Source organism: Terrapene carolina, unplaced genomic scaffold (genome assembly GCF_002925995.2).
Source record: "Terrapene carolina triunguis isolate 2854851 unplaced genomic scaffold, T_m_triunguis-2.0 Scaffold113, whole genome shotgun sequence".
Classification (NCBI taxonomy): domain Eukaryota; kingdom Metazoa; phylum Chordata; order Testudines; family Emydidae; genus Terrapene; species Terrapene triunguis.
In genome coordinates this window covers 13071715-13093450 of record NW_020664464.1, presented here as the reverse complement: position 1 = coordinate 13093450, position 21736 = coordinate 13071715, and the positions used below count along the sequence as shown (strand labels likewise).

Here is a 21736-nt window from a genome sequence, read left to right as displayed (position 1 = left end):
TAGCTTTAAGCCACCTTCCCGCCCTCCTGATCCTGGGCTACTCTGGGGGCTGGAGTAGTTCCTGGTGTAATTTAGATAGCCCAGGGTGTGTTAGTGCCCCAAATCTCTGCAGTGCTACATTGCTGTAACCTCACTGCTAATATGTCCCTCCTATCTCATGCCTCTCAGGCCAGGGCTTGTTAGGGGGTCCTCTAAAGGCAGCCTGCATTTGTCTCCCTCAGGTCCTGCACTACGGGAATTCCCTCTTGGCTAAAAGTGGGAATTTAAAGCCCCCTTTACATTGCTCCAGCCCCTTTATCCTGGGTAGGGGAGCCAAAGTGGGGATGAAAATCTCACCCAATATCTTGAACTAGGACTCAGTTACTTAACTAGGCTTATTTTCACCTCTTTTCCAATGATTGAAGTTCAAGCCCAGGTGCAACATATTCCTGGTGGACATTTGCTTTTATATTAACAAAATATACCAGAAAATCTTAAACAAAAGGATAATAGGTGATAATTTGATGGCAATGGATACTATACAAAATTACAAAGTAATATATTCTGAATGATATGCTGATCAATGTCTATTTCCTTTTTCTCTTGTTAAGAAAACTGCTGCAATAACTTACTTTAAAAGTGTATATTCTTGGCTAGAGATAGAAAGGCAGAGAAAGGAAAAAAAACCATGGTCTGTAATTTGCAAACAGATGAGATTTTTCTTCTCTTTTTATGTTTTGACTTTGGTTCCTAGTATACAAACTGCAAAATCATATTTACTCTTCCTGAATGTTAAAGCTGCATTAGCTTACAAATAAATAAAAATAAAAACAAATAAATACATTAAAAATTAGAGGCAATTTGATCTGTCTCCTAATCTTATCAAACATATGATTCTCCTTGAATTAAGAAAATAGACCACAAAGTACAAGTGAAGACAGAAATGTCTGTGAATTACAAACTATAATGTGCCATTGTCTTCCTCAGAGATCCAACACAATTCCCACTGAAGTTGCACACACATAGCTGAGATTAGAATTTGACCCAATGGCTCTGCATATAACCCTGAGATGCATGAATGTGCTGGCAGAACAAGAAGGTGCTGCAAGGTACCTCTTCCCTCACCTTGCACACATAGGCAGGATTCCCAACTAGTTCTTAAGGAAGCACTGGAAGTGAGGTCCATAGGTAACAGAATCCATCAGTAAAGCAGCCCAAAATAATAGTTCATGTGAAATTGTAGTCTTTAAAAACCCTTAAACCCAGGGATATTAGCTAGATATGATCTGAGGAAGCCAGGATTTATTTTTGTAAAATGAAAAGTAGGGACGTTTTGGATTCATCTTCCATTTAATCCAACCTACGTAAATTTAGGGGCTGGATAAAAGGTTCCAGTTTCGGCTCATCTCTAGCATCATAACACAGAATATTTATGGTGCATTTCAACTTCAAGTACAGTGCAGTCATCTGTTTAGAGCCTTCAGTTTTGTTCAGCCACTGTCTGTTTTAAATGTCGTGAACAATACAAAACAGTAGATTTCTGGGACTGTCAGGCCCATGCAGAGCGTATGCTACTGAAAATGCTTGCAAACCGCAGCCATCCTGCTTTCAACACCTGGGGTTTCAGAATTCAGAACATGGTCAGTTTGTGAACATAAAATACTTGGTAAGAAAAAAATTCTTATAGTTTGTGAAGAATTTTGCACTGTAGCTTTGTTTGTGGTTATATTTCTTATTTCATGTGATTCATAGATTCATAGATTCTAGGACTGGAAGGGACCTCGAGAGGTCATCGAGTCCAGTCCCCTGCCCGCATGATGATTCTTACTGTGAATGGCCCTAGATTCAGTTAAGGTTTATACTGTGGACTTGCCTGTTCTTGTGTGAATACTGAATAATAAATCCAACCACAATTGTCTTCTCTTTACTGGGTAACATCCCTTGTCTAAAATAATAATTCCCTGCTTTCTCCAGAATTTCTGCTGTGCTTCTTTTCTGACCACAGAACAGTTGCTGAGTGCAAATCAGAGATTAGTTAAATAAGGGGGTGAAAAAACAACTTTTAGAAAAAGACTATATTAAGGTTCTGGATGAAACCAATACAAGCACAAAAATGCAGAGAGAACATTGAAACTCTTCCTCCCCGCTGTGCCAACATCCAGCAGTGTTTCAGTGCAGTCATGGAATAGTATGTGATTACAAACCTATAACCAGACTTCAGTGATTTAGCACAACAAGACCAGACCTCAACTTGAACTCTGAGTTGAATTGCTTCAAAGAGTTTAAGTTTTGTGGACTTAAAATTTCCTCCAAATATTCCAGTCCGTGTACTCCTCTTTCTACTCTCCTTTTGCCACATCATAGGATACTGGAGATATCATTTTATTCAGGGATTGTCTAGATAGGGATATTTGGGAAATTAAAATCCAAATTAATTGTTAACTCTCTTTAAACCATATTAAACCCATGTCAATACTCTTATTCAGTAACAGTAAATTAAGCTAAATCAAATGAAGGCCACTTTACTTCTGAATAAGAGTGTCCACACAGAGGCTTAAGGCGGTTCAGCTAATGCACTTTAAATCCAGACCTTTAGTTAATCACATCGTTTTCCTGAATATCCCTATATAGGCAAGCCCAGAGCTATACAATAAAAATGTATTTTGAATTAAAATACACAAATTTAATACTACCTTTCGTTGGTCTAAAATGTGTATTTTAATGGACTTCCAGAGCCAAAAGGGAAAATCCTTAAGTCATTATTCATTCCTTACTCACCCAGAACTCACATTGAAATCAACAGGAATTACACCTGAATTATTAATAATAATACCAAGAATCACACCAGAGGACAATCCACCATTACATTTTGAACAACGGTGCCACTAGCCTCACACAAGTTGATAGGTTGCCTGGTAGCCCAACATTATTCCTGAGAGTATACAGAGTTGTGTAGATCATGACTGCAGAACTTGCCACAGAACTGTGCTCCAGAATATCAGCTTTCATTTTTGTGTTTCTAGCCCTAAATTCATGTTTTCATTGTTGCCTCTGTAAGACAGGCTGAACAATGGTTTTGGGGGTGTGAACAGGTACTTTAATCTCAGAAGGTTAAGTCAAGTCTGAAACGTCAGGACAGGTAATTTAAATCTCAACACTATTTAATTATTTAACTGCTGCCCATTTTAGCAGAAACATTCATTTTATGTGCTTATCCTACAATCCCAAACTGCCTCCAAAAGCTTCACAGGAGCAAAAAGCCCCAGCTTCCTCCTGCCCAACTGGCAAAAACTCCAGCCTCTCTCTGACAACCTCAACGATTGAGTTATGCTTTAAGACAAAATTCTGATACATACCGAAAACTGAAAATATGGGGGCAGTATACGATAAGTGGGATTTAATATTAACAGAACATGGGTGTCACTGTACTGATTGTATTGTTCATTTTAATATTTAATTAATTGAAAAACTTCTTTTCATTTAAATGAAACCGCCAGAGAATTTTTAGTCTGGTGCACGATTGTGTCACAGAATCTGGAAACCTAACAGCTGAATTAGGTTCAGCGCTGCAGAATATGTGGGTTTTGGCTACATACCTGTGGTTTATAAGAATATGAAGAGCTCTTCTCCCTCTCCAGTGCGAAGACTCTGTGCACCATCCCATACAGGGTGTCCCAAAAGTTAAGGAAATTGATGTGCTGTGCAAGCTCAGAATGTTATTTTCAACAGCCAGAGCTTTATTATTTCCAAATCATATTTCTTTGCACAAGGCAAAGCATGTATTCCTCCTTCAGTATTACATATATACCACATTTGTACTTTAATAAAATTCATTTTAATTACTTGAGTGTTTAAAACAGTATATTCAATGAAGAATGCCTTTTAACATTCAGATAATTAAAAAATGGCTGACTAGTGTAAAACTTTCCAAACCTTCGTTGAACTTTCTAAAACATTTCCCGACAGTTCTCTCCACCCCCTATGAGTCCTCTTCCTTCTCCTAGCATGTCACACTCAGGCTGCACTCCTACTGCTACTGTGACTCTTTCCTTCCCTGACATCTGTTTAGCACGTCCTGCTCTGGGCTCCTGCCTCAGCTCCCGCTGTGTCTCTAATTGGAGTAGAGGAAAGGAGTAAGGTGTGCGGAGGCTAGTGAGGAGTGGGCAGGGAAAAGGAGGAAGGGAGTCATCTCAGACCCTGGCCCTGCCCATCCTGGCAACCTGTTAAGAAAGCAGGAGAAACAGCAGGGGAAGCTGGAGGGCAGACCCAAAAGGTGGAATCTGAAGTCTAAAGCAAGAGGTTACTTAAGCCTGAATTCACACAAAACTCCAATTGAAATCAATGTGGCTTTTTAGCTGAGTAGCTTGTGGCTCATAGCTTTTGTGATAATTTTTTTTTAAACAATGACTCTTCCTATGACATTAATTTATTTAAGGGTGAAAGGGACAGAGCCTACTGTAGGCATCAAAAGGAGGAAAGACAAATGAATTCATAGGGGCCTAGGCGAACATGTAACATTTCAAAAAACAATTTACAGTATGAAACTTCTGACATAGTTGCAGTGATGAGTCTGACTTCTCCATAAATCCATCATGACAAACCTCCAGCCCAAAGGACGGCTGGGAGTGTTGGCAGGAGTGTTACATAATTTTGAAAACACTTGCTGAGCAAGTCAAATGCAGCGTGTGAGAGATTCTCACCCTTGTAAATATCACATGCAGAAGCAAATTTTCTGTCTCCAATGCTGCTGATAGTATCTCCTGCTCCACCCAATGAAGGGATGTTTTGACAATTTTTTCAGTTTTGATACTAATTTAACTAGACATAATAAACATATACAGAGCCACAATAGATACTGGAGTTTAGTAAGTCTTTTACTGTTGGTTGATTTGTTCTGAGGTTGTTTTTATATATATTATATATATTTGTGATACTCATTTTTCTTGCTTTACTACGATTTATTTTACATGATCATGGACCAAGGTGTATGTTATTCTTCTCTTGTGTTTTATTCATGATATTTTTCCTTTTCAGTAAGTTTTATGGCATTCACCATATTTTTAATATACAGATACTGGTTTCTGTATTATAGGTCTTTCTCCTTGCCTGAATCTTTGTTTCCTTAAATTATTTTTCTCCAAAACAATGAACTACATTTTGTGTGTGAGTGTATGAGAGAGAGAGAGAGAGAGAGAGAGCAAGAGAAGGAGAGCGAGAGAGACAGACAGATATGCACACACTCCAAAAAATGCAAAGAGCAAGAACTTCTAGGAACCATTCAATAAAATAAAGATAATATTATACATTAGGGATGGGTAGAAACAGAAGTGATTTAATTTTGCACTCTCTCATTGGTTAATCCAGTTTCCATTTTCTCTAAACTATCAAAGTTTGGAGAAGGGTTCAGATACAAAGTTACAATTTGTTCCTTATACATACACTTCAAAGGCCATAAATATTTTAGCTCTATGAAGCTCAAAAGCTTGTACATGCCAACAGAAGTTGGTCCAATAAAAGATATTACCCCACCTATCTTGTCTCAACCCTACTGACTTCAATGGAGTTGCATGGTTGTAAACTGATGGCAAAGTTCCGCAAAAAACCCTCTTGTTTGTCACTCAGACAGTGGTATCCTTTTGAAATTTGCCGAATAGCTGTGCCAGCCTACAATTCTCAAACATTTTCACATTTTTCATTTTTGCAGTATTACTACTCTCTTGGCTCATCCCTAAATTCCAAAACAATACTCTGCCACTCATTTCACACAATTTAAGTCAAGTCTGACTGTTTGAAGTCCAGCATGTGTGTCAGCCTTGCACTTAAAATCACCAGGAATATTTTATTCCTGTGGCTGCTACGGTTTTTGGCTTAGTTTTTAAGTGAATTCCCAATTGTGTCACAATAGGATACTGAATTATTCCCACAGAGCCCTCTCCTTGATGACCATCTCCAACCAGGCTCTGAGCACCCTCAGTATCTTGGCAGATTGAGCCCTAGTATTGTATTATGTAAAGGCTGGAGGCTGTGTAGATAGTGCAAAGTTGTACCCCACAATTCTCTCCCCCTCTTGTGGTTACATGTTGTTTAGTGAATTGCTATAAATTCCAGTGGAATCCACTCCTTTTTACTCTTATTGTAATTCCTTTCAATTTAACTGATAAGTGAATGCCTTTCCCCATTCTATACGGAGTGCAAATGAATAAATCCTGGTGGGAAGACACAGATTTAAAGTAAGTCAGATAAAATAACTGTATTCTGTAATACAGTTGTTATAAATACATAAACCAATTCCAGTAGAATATAGACTGGGATTTCTAGCATCTACCCAAAATGTCAATCGCAAGTTCTCATTCAAAATACTCAGGAACAAGGGGTAGGGAAATTTCAAATGAGGCAAAGTCAAGAAAGCAGGCAGATTATAATATTATATTATTTATAATGAGAGAGGGAGATCCTGAGGTGGGAGGGATAGAGAGAAATCGAGCCCTAAAAAGGATGACATGAAGAAAGATACATGGTAAATGTTACCTGCACCCCTTAGAAGATATGTGAGGCAGGGTTTCTGTGGAGCTCTGGCTCATGAATAAAGAATTCATATAATATGAGCCTTCCAAGGTTGTGGAATAATTATATATATAATATATTAATTGGGAAATAGTATGTCATTACTGAATTCAAGACTACAACATAATACATTTGCAAAAGAGAGGGCAGAGTTCAAGTTGTGCATGAAACCTTAGCTTTGGCATTCTCTGACATTTAGTGATTTACTGTGCAACTTTAACAAGCTTTTAAAGTAGATTTTTAATGGAAATTCCTTGTCTTTTATTTTCAAAAGAAAAAAGCATACAAAATATATTAGAAAGAACTGGAATGCCTTATTTCATGAGCCTTACATAATCTACAGGATGGATTTCCTGTTCTAATCTTGCTATGCTCCCACAAAATATAAATTTAAGAACATGAAAATGCCTGACTTTTTGCCTTTTACCAAGCAGCTTCACTACAAATACTACTTCTATCTGAGAAGCACTGAGAAAAAGTAAAGGAAAAAATAACCCAGAATATACAGTTTTGTTGTAGATGACACAGATCCCATAGGACTTACATCTTTGCCAATCAGGTCCTCTTGGTTCTCTACAATTCCCCAGGGGGCTATACCAATGGTACAGATCTTCCCTCGAGATTTTGAGGCATGATCCTTTAATGCATCTCCAACATGCCGAATGACTCCTGAAAAAAAGAAACAGGCACATAATCAAAAATTCAAAGCACAGCATTTTTGGTCACTTTGGTCTGGAATCAGCCAAACACTTAAGTGTATGCTTTCCTTTAAGCATGTGAGTAATCCCATCCCTATTCAGCATAGTGCTTAAGCATGTGCTTAAAGTTAAGTATTTCCTTAATTGTTTTTTTCCGAACTGGGGCCATAATAAAATGATTTAGATTGATATATACAGTGCCTTGCTAGTTCAGTGAATTTTACATACAACCTTATTGAATAAAATAATGTAAACCACAAATTGCACAACTCCAACAACGAAAATGATGACGTTGGCAATCATAAATTTGCTTTTTCTCATCTGTTTCCAGATACATACACATTCTAATATGTGTGGTGTGTATCCTCTCCAAGTATGCAGAAATGCACAGAAAAGGGGAAAAAATGTGAAGCCTGCATGATTGTCCCCTCCAATTTTGAAACCTCTCAGGCATGTGACCCACAAGTAAGGTGATTGAAATCCTGATGGAAATGTTGTGAAAGCATCATTACACACAGCTGTAGACAGCGGTGGCACCATCCCATCAAACTACAAATCCAGTCACTTGAGACAGTTTCCCATAGGGAGCCAGGGAAAAGCCAGCAGGGAGCGCAAGGAAGTGGAGACCGGTGCACACAAAATGACTGCCCCATGGCTTGCCATACTCTGATGACTGTTTGCACTGTCTAAAGCAACTTCTGGCTACTTTAATCACATTCCTGGGCTAACTCCTGTACCGTGCACATGTACAGGGTGATGTGCCAGGCCGGACAGTTGCTCTTGGACTCAGGCTTTCTTTTCTGCTTTCCAAGCTCACTTTCCTAACGGTTTTGACACAGCTTGTATCAAGAGCTACTTTTATCACCTGACTGCAGCTAACAGCAACACAACAGCACGTGGAATTTAATGTCACTTGCTCTTCTTTGCTGACAACTTTGCACAAAATGCATTTAAAATCTACTTGTGCTCACTGAGGGGATAACTGGTTCCAAATTACATTCTTAGATTGTTTTTTTTTAAAACCAGTTTTCTTTACTGTTTCCCTGCTCTGGTTCCATGAATCCTAAAGTGACAGGGTAGCATTACAACAGTCAGACAATAACCACAAGTTTCCCCATAGCTACTGCTCTCTTATACCCATTTAAAATCAACAGTGAAAAAAACCTGACATCTAATCTTCTAATCTCCCCAGCTGCCACCACATTGTCTGGCAGATGAGGGCAAAATGCACACATCTCAGCCAAATGAATCTGTGATCCCACATCCTGATGGTGCAGAGCAGGTCTTCTCTGTCTGCGAAAGCTATTGCTTTCTAGCGAATACAGCGTCTGCTACCAGATGAATATTGAAAGCAATTTGTTTATAAGAAGATATAGGGGTGAGTCAGGCGTACGCTATCTATGTTATGTCGTTAATACTAATACTCTGAGGGCAACATTTTAGGGGGTTTTCTATTATGCCTTTTATTAACTTACACCTAGCTCTCTGTTTAACTACATTAGTTGCCATTCCATGTATGATATGTGTATACTGCCATATTATGGGTACATTGTGAGTGGCAGCAGCTAATGTATATACACACTTCAGGTTAATAGTCATACCTTGCATTTAAATAGGGCTTGCTAATATTCTTCAGAAAGGAAATGTTGGAAAGAATTTTTATCCAAAACAATGGGTGAGATTTACAAACAAATTAGAAACTGAATTTACATGTACAATTGGACACCAATTTAAGTGCACAGTTACCACAATTATGCAAAACAAATTTTATAGTTGTATGTGCAAATGAGCAGTTTATGTGCAGAATTTTTGAGTTGTGCATGCAACTATGGTAACTGCAAGTAGAGATTAGGTTCACAACTGTGTACCTAACTTGTTTAAAAATCTGACCCCGGAGCTCTCTTCTGCTTTACTCTGTATACTTTATGTTGTAATTAGAAGTCATTGAACATTCAGGATTGATTTTAGGGTAATACACAGCAGTGGTTGTTCTAACAGTCTTATTTGACTATGAATAATTTTTTTGGCACAGAAAAAAAAACCCTGTTCATATCAATTTGGGATTTTTTTTGTTGTCAGCTACAATTATGACACTTTGAAAACTGCTATAATGGACATAGAGCTTTTTCTCTTAACTCCAGTCTTATTCTATAAAACACAATTTCATATTCAGTCCTGTGAAGACATCTCTGCAGCTTGGTTTGCAATGCTCAGTTGGCGAGCCTATTGCGGTATGGTCAAAAGGTCCACAGACGGATGCATTTTTAATTAGGATTTTCTATCTATATCTGCCACACTCAACACAGCATTATCTGAACATCTAATAAAATTATCACCACCCCAATTTGCAGGCCAACCATTGTTCTAGTTTCCTTCTTCCTCCCACTGAGGCATTGGGGATGTTTAAAAAAAATATCAAGAGATTCCACCTCCTTCTGTTTCTGTTGTAGGTGTGTGAAAGCTAAGTAGAAGGCAAACTTTCCAGACAGCCAAAAAACAAAGGAAACTGGGCTAACAATTACTCCAGTCATTTTTAATTCAATATATATTAAAAAACAAAGCAATCTCATTAGGCACGTTCTGAACTAAGCTTCAAAATATGTAGTGCCTAATCCAAATTCCACTTAAGTCAATGCAAAGATTCCCATTTACTTCAATGAGCTTTGTATCAGGCCCATATTATCAATATGACAGAATGAATATGCTACTCTCCATAGGCACTGAAAGGATTAAATAATGCTGAAATATTGATGTAGTGTAGCTGTGCTGACTCAGGTACAGATAACGTGCCACAACAATTCACATGTGCATACTTCAACTATACATATTATCATTCACCATATGTAGAATGCTTTGCCTCACCTCATTTCCCTGCCCCAACTTCCTGCCTCCTCATCATTTTAGTCTCTCCATGACAGTATAACTCATGTGGATAGGTAGAAAATAATTCCATGTCAGGGCTCTAAAATTTGGATGCATTCAACTTTGCATATAAATTGAAATGTTATCTCTGTTTCTGCAAGGACAATTGGAAAAAAAACCCTGAAAAAAAAATCAGACTCCTAATCCACGGGGGGGGGAGGGAGATTACTTTTATTCAGATTAAAAGGCTTTTTGTTTTTTCAGGCACAGAAAATAGAAAAACTCTTTTCTCTGTCACATCTGACTTGTTCTTATAAGTGAAAGATAAAAGTTGCCTCTTTTTTTTTTGGATGGAAATATTTTTCCTTAATGAAGTGGCAAGTTTCTTGTTTGTAATAACTACGAACTAGCTACCCTTTCAGGCTGCTAGCTGCAGATCACTCGATTCCATAAATGGTACCTGGGCCCATTGATGTTAGTCTCATGAAGTCCCCTCTGACAAAACACTTCAGATTGTCTCACAGCAGGTTTTATTTTTTGTACTTCACAATCTGTCTTTCATGCTTTAATAAACCTTTTATTCTTGGAGAGCTGCTCAATACGTATTATTCTGGCATTTTCTTGTTAATGCATAATAAAAAAAGACACCATAGAATGGCTCAGCTTCTGTTAATTGTACTGATTCTAAATCATGATGTTAAAATGATGAAAGCCTCCCTGATGCCACAAAGCTCTTATTTTAATCTTGCTTGTTACCTGTGTTTACTCCTCCAGTGAATATCCATGCTCCAGTTGTCATGGCGGCTTTAATCAGACCTTTCCCAAAGACTTGCTTGAGTTTTGGCTGAAGTTCAAAATTCTGAAGGCCTCCATGCACAGAGATGAGAAGCTTGGGGAGCTCAAGCTGCCACTCTTTTGTCATCAGGTGTAGAAGAAGATCAGGCTTTGTGTCAAAAGACACACGTACATACTGCAGAATTAAGGGCATTGATAAAGAAAAAGGTTGGTTATGACTCATGATGTGTAACACCAAGAAAATATTTTAAAAACATACAACTTTTGCAACAAAAAAAATTAATTAATTGTAACTTTGATGGTTTAAAAAGCAATTTATGAAACTACAGACCATGACAATTATAGATAGCAATTTCACAGAGGTTACCCTCTTCAAAGCTTTTCGCAATAATTAATCAATCAATCCTCACAACACCCTTGTCAGGTGCTAATAGATAAATATTATCCTTAATTTACAGATGATGAAATTAAGGCAGAGAGGTTAAGTGATTTGCCCAAGGCCATAGGGGCAGATGGTATCATACCTCCATTTAGAACTCTCTTTATTCCAGACAAATGTATTGAAAAACATCTACAAAATATGTAATAGTGGACATGCCTGCATTTAACTTAAGGTTAAGGGTTGCAAAGTCGAGCACTCAGAAGTTAGGAAATGGCTAAATTAAGGTTCCCCTTTCAACTTGTTTCACTTGTGTGGATTTAATGAAGAATAAATTATTACACACTGACTGATGTTACATTTTAAGGCCAGAAGGGCCCATTAGGTTCACCTACACTAAACTTTTGCATAAGACAAACCATAGAATTTCACCCAGTAGTTCCTGCATCAAGCCCATCACTTCTGGTTGAGCTAGAGAACATATATTAGTGGAAGAATAATTGTATTTCTTTCCCCCACCCCTCACGGTTTATCAGCATAACCTTCAGATTCACAGCACAGACTTCAATATAGGCATATCTGGTTTTAGAACATTTATTAGTACATTTCAGTGAACATATTATGCTAACACATTTGTCATAAACAGATAGTTAAGGGTTAATGCCTCTTTTACCTGTAAAGGGTTAAGAAGTTCACCTAGCCTAGCTGACACCTGACCAGAGATGTCAGGTGGGGGGATAAGATGTTTCAAAAGGAAGGAGGGAAGTTTCCTTTGTTTAGAATCAGTTTCAGTTTTGGCCGGAGTGGAAAAGATCAAGGAATCAGCCTCTTATCAGAGTAGTGAGTATTAGAAAAGGAATAAATAGGTTTATGTTTATTTTCTTTTTGTAACTTGTCTTGGCATTAGGGGATAATCAAATTGGGTATTCTTTTGTGTACTAAGGTTTTGCCCAGGGGAACATCCTCTGTGTTTTGAATCTGTTGTCCATGAGATCAGCTTGTATGCTATCTCCCAGAGGGTTTTCTTTTACCTTTCTTTTCTTTAATTAAAAGCCTTTTTTAAGAACCTGACTGATTTTTCCTTCTTTTTAGATCCAAGGGGATTGGATCTGGACTCACCAGGGATTGGTGGAGGAGTCTCTCAAGGCTACCCAGGGAAGGAAAGATTTGGGGGGGGGGGGAAGACCGAGTTTCCCAAATGACTCAAACTATTTGGGTGGTGGCAGCCAGACCAGATCTAAGCTGGTAATTCAGTTTAGGGGTTCACATGCAGGTCCCAACATCTGTACTCTAAAATCCAGAGTGGGGGTGAAACCTATGACAACATCACATGAACATTTTGTTCATTTTTACTATGTCTATTCCTTTTTTGTGGTCTGCGATTGGTCATCTACAGTAAGTCACATGGTATTGTTTCTGCCTTTGAGTGGATGTGAAACTTCAGATGGAGAGAGTATTTCTGGCATGAATGCGAATATCTGTGGTTGCATGCAAATATGGGTATTCACGTGAGGAAGAGCCATTCTCAACATTCCTGCAAGCAGAGCCCCATTTGCACAAATGATCATGAGAAAACAAACAGAATAAGAACTTGGTCCAATTGCAAAGCATGCCAGAATTAGAAAATATTGATTCACTCTACTGTTATAATAATACTCCCAACAGCAGCTAAGTCTTTTTACTACTGGGGGCAAAAGGCCCTATGTAGTGTATATCTGATGAGCATGTAATGAATTATTAAGTATGTGTGTAATGGCTTTAATGGCTGGATTGCTGAAATTGAAAGGCAAGCTCTGCTAGGCATTTGAGTGCACTGACTGAATGCTGAAGATAATAGATTTCACTAAGAATTCCACCCAGTAGTTCCTGCATGAAGCCCATAACTTCTGGCCTTCACTCAGAATTGAGGTGATCATGGACTTGTGACACACAGGAATGTTGGTAAGACACTAATCTTTAGTTCTTTCACCCTGTCACAAGACAGAAGTTGGGGTTACAAAAGGTTATATCACTATTACATGGCAGGGGTTAGCAGCCACATACTGTAACTATTATTGAGGGTGTTTATCTCAAAAGGCTGAACCCTGTGAATAGTTAAAGGAGGGAAGATTTTCCGTTGGTCTGAGTATTATATTCCTGTTTTGTTGGCAATGAGAGCTGATGTATTCAGTCTCCCAGGATGAATATATGCATTTTAACTAATGATGTTCATATAGATTTGTTACAAACAGAGGTTGTAGGACTAGCCCATGTGCCATTCCTGCTCAGATCAAGTCCAGTATCCTGCCACCACTCGTGACAGACACCTATTGTTTAAAATGAAGGCAAAAATTGCGTAGGATGCACATTAACCATTTTGCAAAAATGTGACTGGGGGTGAGAAGGTTTCCTTCTGACCCTTGTAGCAATCAGTTTATTCCATAAAACACATGATTTCATTAACCCGAATTTAGCTACCAACTGGTAAAAATATTAACTCCTTATTCAGTCACTTCTACGACTTCCAGCAGTAACAAATTCCATAAGCTGACTACAAGATATTGAAGAAATTCTTCCTTTTACTTATCTGAAAATTATCACTAATTTCAAATTACCATTTGTTCTTGTTTAGGAGAGAAAAAAGGACTATGCTCATGATAAAATTTCATTTTACATTATAAGAAGAAATGTGAGTAAAACAAATCTGAGTGGGTCTTCTCAACTACAAAAACCAGCAATGCAAAGGAAATTTAAATCTTAGAAACTCCCCTGAGAAAAGGCCAAGGGGCTAAAATATTGGATTCTCTTTTCTAGAGAAGAAACGTGTAGACTTCTTATCTTATTCATTTTAGCTCTTGTGGGGGGCATTTTCCGATTGGTGTGCCTGGGATAATTCTTTTGTAATCACTTCAGATGTAATTTAATGTGTATGGGATAATTCTTTTGTCATCACTTCCAAGGCACCCACTAAATTATGAATAAATGCTTTTAAAACCATTTTTGATCATATTAATAATTTATCTCTCTCAATTTTGAAGTGGAACATTTGACCTTTTCCCTTTTCTGTTTAGATTCTGCTGCCATTACCGACTTCCTTCACCACCACTTGCTCGGAACGATTTTTAAATTTAACTATGAACTTGAACCGAACCATTGCTCAGTTCCATCAGTCTCCCCATGTCTCTCTGGCTGATATCCACCTTTCAGCTCCTTAAGTGATTATATTTTTATAGAAGAGAATTTGGCGCTTGTGAAAGAAGCCAAACTGACAGCATCACTATTTATCAACAGAGCAGGTACAATATAGGAAGCAGAAGTACAAGCTTCACCACAACAACCTGCCAAAGTGCTTTGCCTCACCACTGAACTACTTTAGACAGGCCACATCATAGGATGAAAGAATAGTTCAAGTTCCCATGTCCATTTAATCCATGGCTTGACTATTAAGCCTGTCAACAAGAATGTCACTTAATACTAGCTGTGATTATGATGCTTTATTTTCATATCAAGGGATTAGCCAGAGACTCAAACTCATTTCTCATTGACCAATAAACAGCCAGATGGCTGCAAAATAGCCCAATTTAGATTAGAATTGAACTACAGTAGTAATTTAGAGGTAAAATTTTTCATATCCTGAGCCATACAGTTCTCCAACCACAATGCCTCTATTAGAATACATATACTTAAACTGCAGTGGGCATTGTACCTGGCTGATTGCTGATAACAATGATAATTTGAGGGAGAAACTTACAAACTCACTGCACAGACTCATTCTGCTGTTGACAGACATGACACTTAAGTATTTCTAAATTTTCCCTAGATTAACATACTGCCTAATACTTTGCCTTCTGCAATGCAATCTGACATTTCCTCCTGTATTTTATCACTAGTGGCAACTGGATGATGACATGACCATTTTACCTACCTTAATTAACTGTCCAAAGTTTCAGATGCTTTTCTAAACTAAGCTGAATCTCTGAATCTGTTGCTGTTTGTACTTCACAGCAAAAGGCCTGATCCGGCTCCCATTATAAACAAGAGCAAAACTCTCATTAGCTAACAGAAGCAGGATAGGGTCTTTATTAATATTCTTTTTAATATTTTAGGGCCTTTTTCAAATCCCAAGAAAGTCAATGGGAGCACTCATTGATTTCAATGGGTTTTGGATCTAGGCAAGGGGTGGGCAAACTTTTTGGCCTGAGGGCCACATCTCAGTATGGAAATTGTATGGAGGACAGGCTGGGGCATGGGATTGGGGCACATGGGGGAATTGAGGGCTCTGGCTCGGGGTGCAGACTCTGGAGTGGGGCTGGAGATGAGGGGTTTAGGATGCAGGAGAGTGTTCCAGGCTGGGATGGAGGGGTTCGGAGGGCGGGAGGGGGCTCTTGGCTGGGGCAGGGAATTGGGGCGCACATGGGGGGGTGAGGCTCCAGCTGGGGGTGCAGACTCTGGGTGGGGCTGGGGGATGAGGGATTTGGGGTGCAGGAGGTTGCTCTGGGCTGGGATCAAAGGGTTTGGAGGGCGATCAGGGCTGGGGCTGGGTATTGGGGCGCGGGGCAGCTCGGGTGCAGCATCTGTGCGGTGCTTACCTGAAGCAGCTCCTGGAAACAGTGGTCCATCCCCCCTCTGGAGGCCGGGCCACGCAGTTCTGAGCGCTGCCCCATCCGCAGGCACCACCCCAGCAGCTCCTATTGGCCACAGTTCCTGGCCAATGGGAGCTGCAGAGGTGGTGCTTGGGGCAGGTGCAGCATGCAGAGCCCCCTGGCTGCTCCTGGGAGCCGCATGGAGTGGAGCAAGGCAAGCCCCCGACTGGAGCACCGGAGTGGGGAAAGCTCCCAATTCTGCTCCCCAGCCGGAGCTTGAGGGCAGATTAAAAGGTCTGATGGGCTAGATGTGGCCCACGGGCTATAGTTTTCCCACCCCTGACCTAGGCCTTTGTGTATTTCATTCACTTTTTTCTCCAGAACCCTTATTATTTCAAATGCTGTAAATGTATTTTGAATATTAATAATTTGCTATGTCAAAAAATAAAACCCATTGTCTTTTTCATGGTTTAATGTCAAAGGATTATAGATTATCCCCCCTTGTTTCTCTCTCCCTGCACTAACGGCTTTTTAAGATCTCTTCTGCGCAGTTTTATCAAATCTCCTATACTTTTTAAAACCTAAAATGCATTTTTAGGTGTGGCTGATTTCCAAGACTCTTTAATAAAATACAACACATTGAAGCTACATATGAGAAGCTGTATCTGCCAAATCTGTTTACCTGCCTCATAGCCACAATGATGCATTTCAACATGAAAGAACAATGTAAGGGACACGAAGCCTTTTCCACAGTAATAAACTTTCTGTCTTCTGCAGTTGCAAACATATGCTAGCCACTCAATGAGCATGTTAAATGTATCATTTGAACACTTTGGATTAGCAGGAAGTTATTAAAAATAGAACTAATGTATTTAGTTCACTGTGAACCTTTCAAGCAGCCATCATCCATCCAACCTTGTATAACCATGATCAAAGCAACTTTAGTTCAGCAAAGCAGAATTAATTAGAAATCTGTATAGGATTCTAATGTCCCAGTTAATGAAAGGGGTTCCAGAATTATTTGTGTGTTAAAAAGAAGAGGATAAATTCAAGACAGCAGTTTAATTTGGTCCTTTAAATTCAATGCACAGTGTAGCAATGCATGATTGTTCCCACCTGGTCTACCAAGGACCAGACCCCCAAAATCTCTGTTTAGTTAATTCATTTTTCATATTTTGGAGTTTAATTAGTAACAGACATTCAAGCAATGTTTTGCATGCATGTATTCTTGGGATTGATCTAAAACCTGATGGCATACCATGTACTGTTTTATAATTCACTAGGAGCCCACCTAAATGCAATAATGACTTACTTAGTAAACCAGGTACCTCTTATTCATTAAAGAGGGATTCTCAAGCTTTTCAAACAGGTGCCTTAAAACATTTTACTGCATCTCTCAAATCTAGCTAACATCTGTTGGATGGTATCTCTCCACCCAGGAGAAGATCTGTTGATGACATTGACTTTTAATTTTCCTGTTTCCATTCTTCCAACCTCTTTCAAAAGATGATGGAAGTTAGCACAGCTCAGCCTCTTTCCCAGCCCTTTACTGCTCCTTTGTGTGAGGGAGATCTTTTTCAGGAGCAGAACATGTGGGAAGAGGACCATAGCAATGTGGCAAAGTGGCGGTCCTTGGCAAATAAAACCCCAAACATTTTGAAGAAACTCAGCAATTTATTGATTGAGCCATGTAGCTAGTTTTTGGGTGGGGGAAGATTTGTATTTAGTGCCCAGAGGCCTTTGGTAATAAAACAATTTAAAAGATATATAAAGAATTTGATAAAACAGCTGAAGGTTGGTGCCAACAAAGAGATGAGAGATTAATACATGGAAGCTGGGTAACTATATTCCAATGAGCTGTGCTACAAGGTCTGTCCTGCAAATTCTGAGTTTTGATTTGTTGTTGTAGGTGTATATACAATTTCATTTTATCAAAACAAAATCCTACTTATTTCCTCTTCTGGGCTATCCAGTACATCTTGTCTAGTATGTCTCTGTTATGGCTAGACAGTAAGCTCTTTGTGGGTAAAATTGTCTGTATTTTTATGTCTGGTACAGTGCTGAGCACATTGTGCTTAATTACAATAAAAATAATTAACATTAATAGAGTCTCTTCTTTTTTGTGTCTGCATGTGTGTTTTATTTTGATTGCAAGAGGGAAAAAACACATGGAAATTAAACCTGAAACTCTAAAGATTTAACAACTTAAATATTGAGTTCAAGAAAATGTTTATAAAGAAGATTTTGCTTAAACTTGCAAAACCTGTTATTTTCTGTCTACCTGTGCGAATACTGCCCGCACCACAAATATTGTATATACATTTGAAGGGTGAATTTTTGTAATGTATTTGCTGAGTATTAACAGGATTAACCATTTTATAAAAACAAAGAAAATTTTGACTAATTTCAGATCTAGAAACGTGGGTGTAGTATTATAGGACACTCAATTGTTACAAGAAATGAGGAAACACCACTTTATTAACTGATCTCAACAACCACTGTAATCTAATCTCAAATATACTCTGCCATAAGAGAGTTAATTTATCCAAATGATTGACCTCAAACATTAAAAGGATAAATGGAAAAGAGAATGGTAAATTTAATTCCACAATAGGCACTGGAAAACTACTTTAAATGTTACTAAAAATGTATCACCATCGCATATATGCTGGAGATGTGAACAGAAAGTAGATACTCTGAATTAGTAATGCTGTAGGCAAATACATAACATTGATGAAATATGGGATAGAATACCACTACACAGGCTTTCGCTGATCATTTCATATGGTATGTCTCATAAAATCTCAGAAAGACAAGGTGGGTAAGGTACTATCTTTTGTTGGACCAACTTCTATTTGTAGCCTGATTTAGGGTGTAGTGATAATATTAATGTGGATAATATGGGAATTTAATTAGTTAATTTAAATAATTAATAATATTAATAATAATTAATTATTAATATTAATTAGTATGGGTTTTAGGCTTGCCAATTTGTTTGATTAGAAGATAAAAGTTTGTGTTCTGAATCAGGCTCCACAGAATTTACAAAGGACCCTTGGGGGTATGACAGGAAGCTTACACTGAGACAGATATAGCCTTAAAGACTTTTCATTAAAATTAATAATAGTAAGTAAATGGAGTGGAGGAAGTAAGTGAGAATAGAGTAAAGTGAGAATGGAGATGGAGTAAAGTGAGAATGGAGTTAAGTAAGAAATGGAGTACTTTATTGAGGTGGGTCACCTCTTTTATAGGGCAAAGTGACAGAAATCCTTTTTCCTATGCCCAAATTTTATTTTTCACCCACAGAAATGTTAGGGTACACTTACCCATAAACTAATATGTATGTGCGTATTGATGACAGGTATGTACGCACATCAGTCTTTTGTGGTGTACTTGTTAAGTCTGTGGGTACAACATTGAAAACCCCCCTATGCCATTCTCCATTGTCTATTAGTTTAAGGTTATAGGCGTAGGTACTTTATTTGGGTATAGGAAAAACAAGATAAAGGTTAACTTTGCTTTTTGAGTAAAAGATTTTAATATAGATATGTTAACTTTGCTTTAGCTTACCATACAGGATATGGCCTGTAGGTCTTTTGCATTACAGCCAAAGTTATTTTTAATATACATTTATAAACCTATTTTAAAAAACCAAATACTTAAACTATACTTAAACTTTTATATATATAAAAGCAAGCAGGTTAGTTCTATAGGCTACACATTAGTGAAAGAGACAAATTTTTGAGCTTACACAAAGCTCTTCTTCAGGTCTGTGTAAGCTTGTCTCTCTCACCAACAGAAGTTGGTCCAATAAAATATATTACTTCACCCACCTTGCCTCGCTAGTATCCAGGGACCAGCATGGCTACAACAACACTGACAAATTCGCAGAACGTGATTCATTATGTCTACCCTAAAAAAATCAACTTTTTAAAAAGAAAACTGAGAACAGTGTTGGCATCACACTTAATTATTTGTACAAATATGGCAGAAATTCTTACAATGAGCAAAATAATGTCCTCAGTTATGTCAGGACACACCCAGTGAAGTCAATTTAGCAGCCCCGTGGAGTTTAGTTTTTCACAAACGGGATGATATTAGCAAAATTAATGCCTTTTGGGAATTTTTGTTTTACCTTTCTGGAGGAAAAAATGAAGTTTGAACCATTAAAAGGAATGGTATGACCCAATTTTGTTGAGGATGTTCAGTCTATTATGTTCTCCTCTGTTACTGTTCTGTATTGATTTGTTTTTTTGTTATTATGGCCTTATTGTAGCTTTGTTCTTGATTTTCACTACAATTTAAAAAGGGATATAATGATAATCACTAGTAAACTCATTTACTCAGTGGCAGAATTGTTGAATATTGATCATTGATAGATCTCTATAACACTACATTTGACCACTTGCAAAGTACTTGTACATTCCCTGTCACTTTGTATTAATGGTAACTTAACTGTATTTCAACTGAAAATAATATATTTACAAAAGGGGAAACAGTTACATTATTATTTATCAGATACTTGAAACCCTTTTAAAATAAAATAAATAAATTAATGGAGATATCCTATCTCCTAGAAGTGGAAGGGACCTTGAAAGGTCATTGAGTCCAGCCCACTGCTGTCACTAGCAGGACCAAGTACTGATTTTGCCCCAGATCCTTAAGTGGCCCCCTCAAGGATTGAACTCACAACCCTGGGTTTAGCAGGCCAATGCTCAAACCACTGAGCTATCCCTTCCCCCATTTTATTTAAATATAAACAGAGATCAAGTTTTCCCCGTATCTGTCCCACGGATAACTTGTGGGTGGTGGAGGTCTATATTTTCATTTGTCTTTCTGTTAATAAAATACCTGTCATCCTCACAGCTCTTAATCCTTCAAGATTTTATAGTTTTGTGATTACCACAGATCTGGATGATATTACTCAATTCTGTTTTATCTTGCTGAATACCATCAATTCTTAGGCTTCAGAGCATGTTCTACAAGGTACAAATTCTTCCATTGACTATTGGTGTGATCTTCGGCAGGTCACTTAACCTTGCTGTTTTGCAGTTTTATCCATTTTTAAAGTGGGTATAATAATAATCTACAATGGTTGCCACTAAAACTCAGCCTATGCAAAGAATTACCATACAGGTTAAATGAGATACAATAGATTTTACCTATACTCAGGAAATTAACTGGAGTAACTTTATGCTACACTTATATATTGCATTTAATGTGAGGGTAAGTGTTAAGTCTCCTGAAAATATGCAAGGCCCCAAGGCTTGATATGCATTTGTCTCTTTATCTATGTCTTATTTCTCAAGGTTCTGGAGGCTGCTCATTTTTCTCACTTAATCTCTGGCAATAATGGCCATCTAGTTCGTCTGAAAAAAATCAGCCATCTCAGTCTTTTCAGAATGCTGCATCTTTGGTTGTCTGGCAAAAGGAGAGACTTGTAGAAGGTAAATTCAGATGCACAGTCGGGTACTGTATAGGTTTCATTCTTTTCACTATTAGAACTACAACAACTAAGCTTACGTACTTACCCAGCTCTCACACCACACTTTCCTGCCACCAGTGCTAGGGCTGTCAGGCACCATAAGGGTGGCCTTTAAGGGAGACACTTATCTCATTACCTCTTTAGTTTATCATAAAAAAAGCAGTCACCATTACAGTTCTGCAGACCTGCTTTCATGGTTGTCCTCACCTTACTTTGGTCATATGCATGTTGAGCTTTGTATCCTTTGATCTGCAATAGCGTGTAAGAAGCACAGCTATTCAGAGATTTCTAGTGAATGGCTACGATTTGAAGGCATTTTTCCCCATCAATAGACTTTCTGAATGTCTGGCGGCTTTATGGAAGCTTTTCATCCATTCAGAACTTGTTTGTTTTCTTGTGATTTAATGACTTT

The 21736-nt window shown here is 38.1% G+C and overlaps 1 protein-coding gene across 5 annotated transcripts in view; it reads right to left on the bottom strand.

The window, feature by feature from the left end:
- The window catches only part of TRPM3 (transient receptor potential cation channel subfamily M member 3), a 595793-nt gene that overhangs the window by 151699 nt on the left and 422358 nt on the right, over nucleotides 1-21736 (bottom strand). For all 5 annotated transcript variants that reach the window (XM_024211010.2, XM_024211011.2, XM_024211012.2 and 2 more), the window contains exons 4-5: nucleotides 10860-11073; nucleotides 7088-7212 (exon numbers count right to left, since the gene is read on the bottom strand). In XM_024211010.2, the coding sequence (XP_024066778.2) occupies nucleotides 7088-7212; nucleotides 10860-11073 (339 nt within the window). The remainder of the gene's footprint in view (nucleotides 1-7087; nucleotides 7213-10859; nucleotides 11074-21736) is intronic.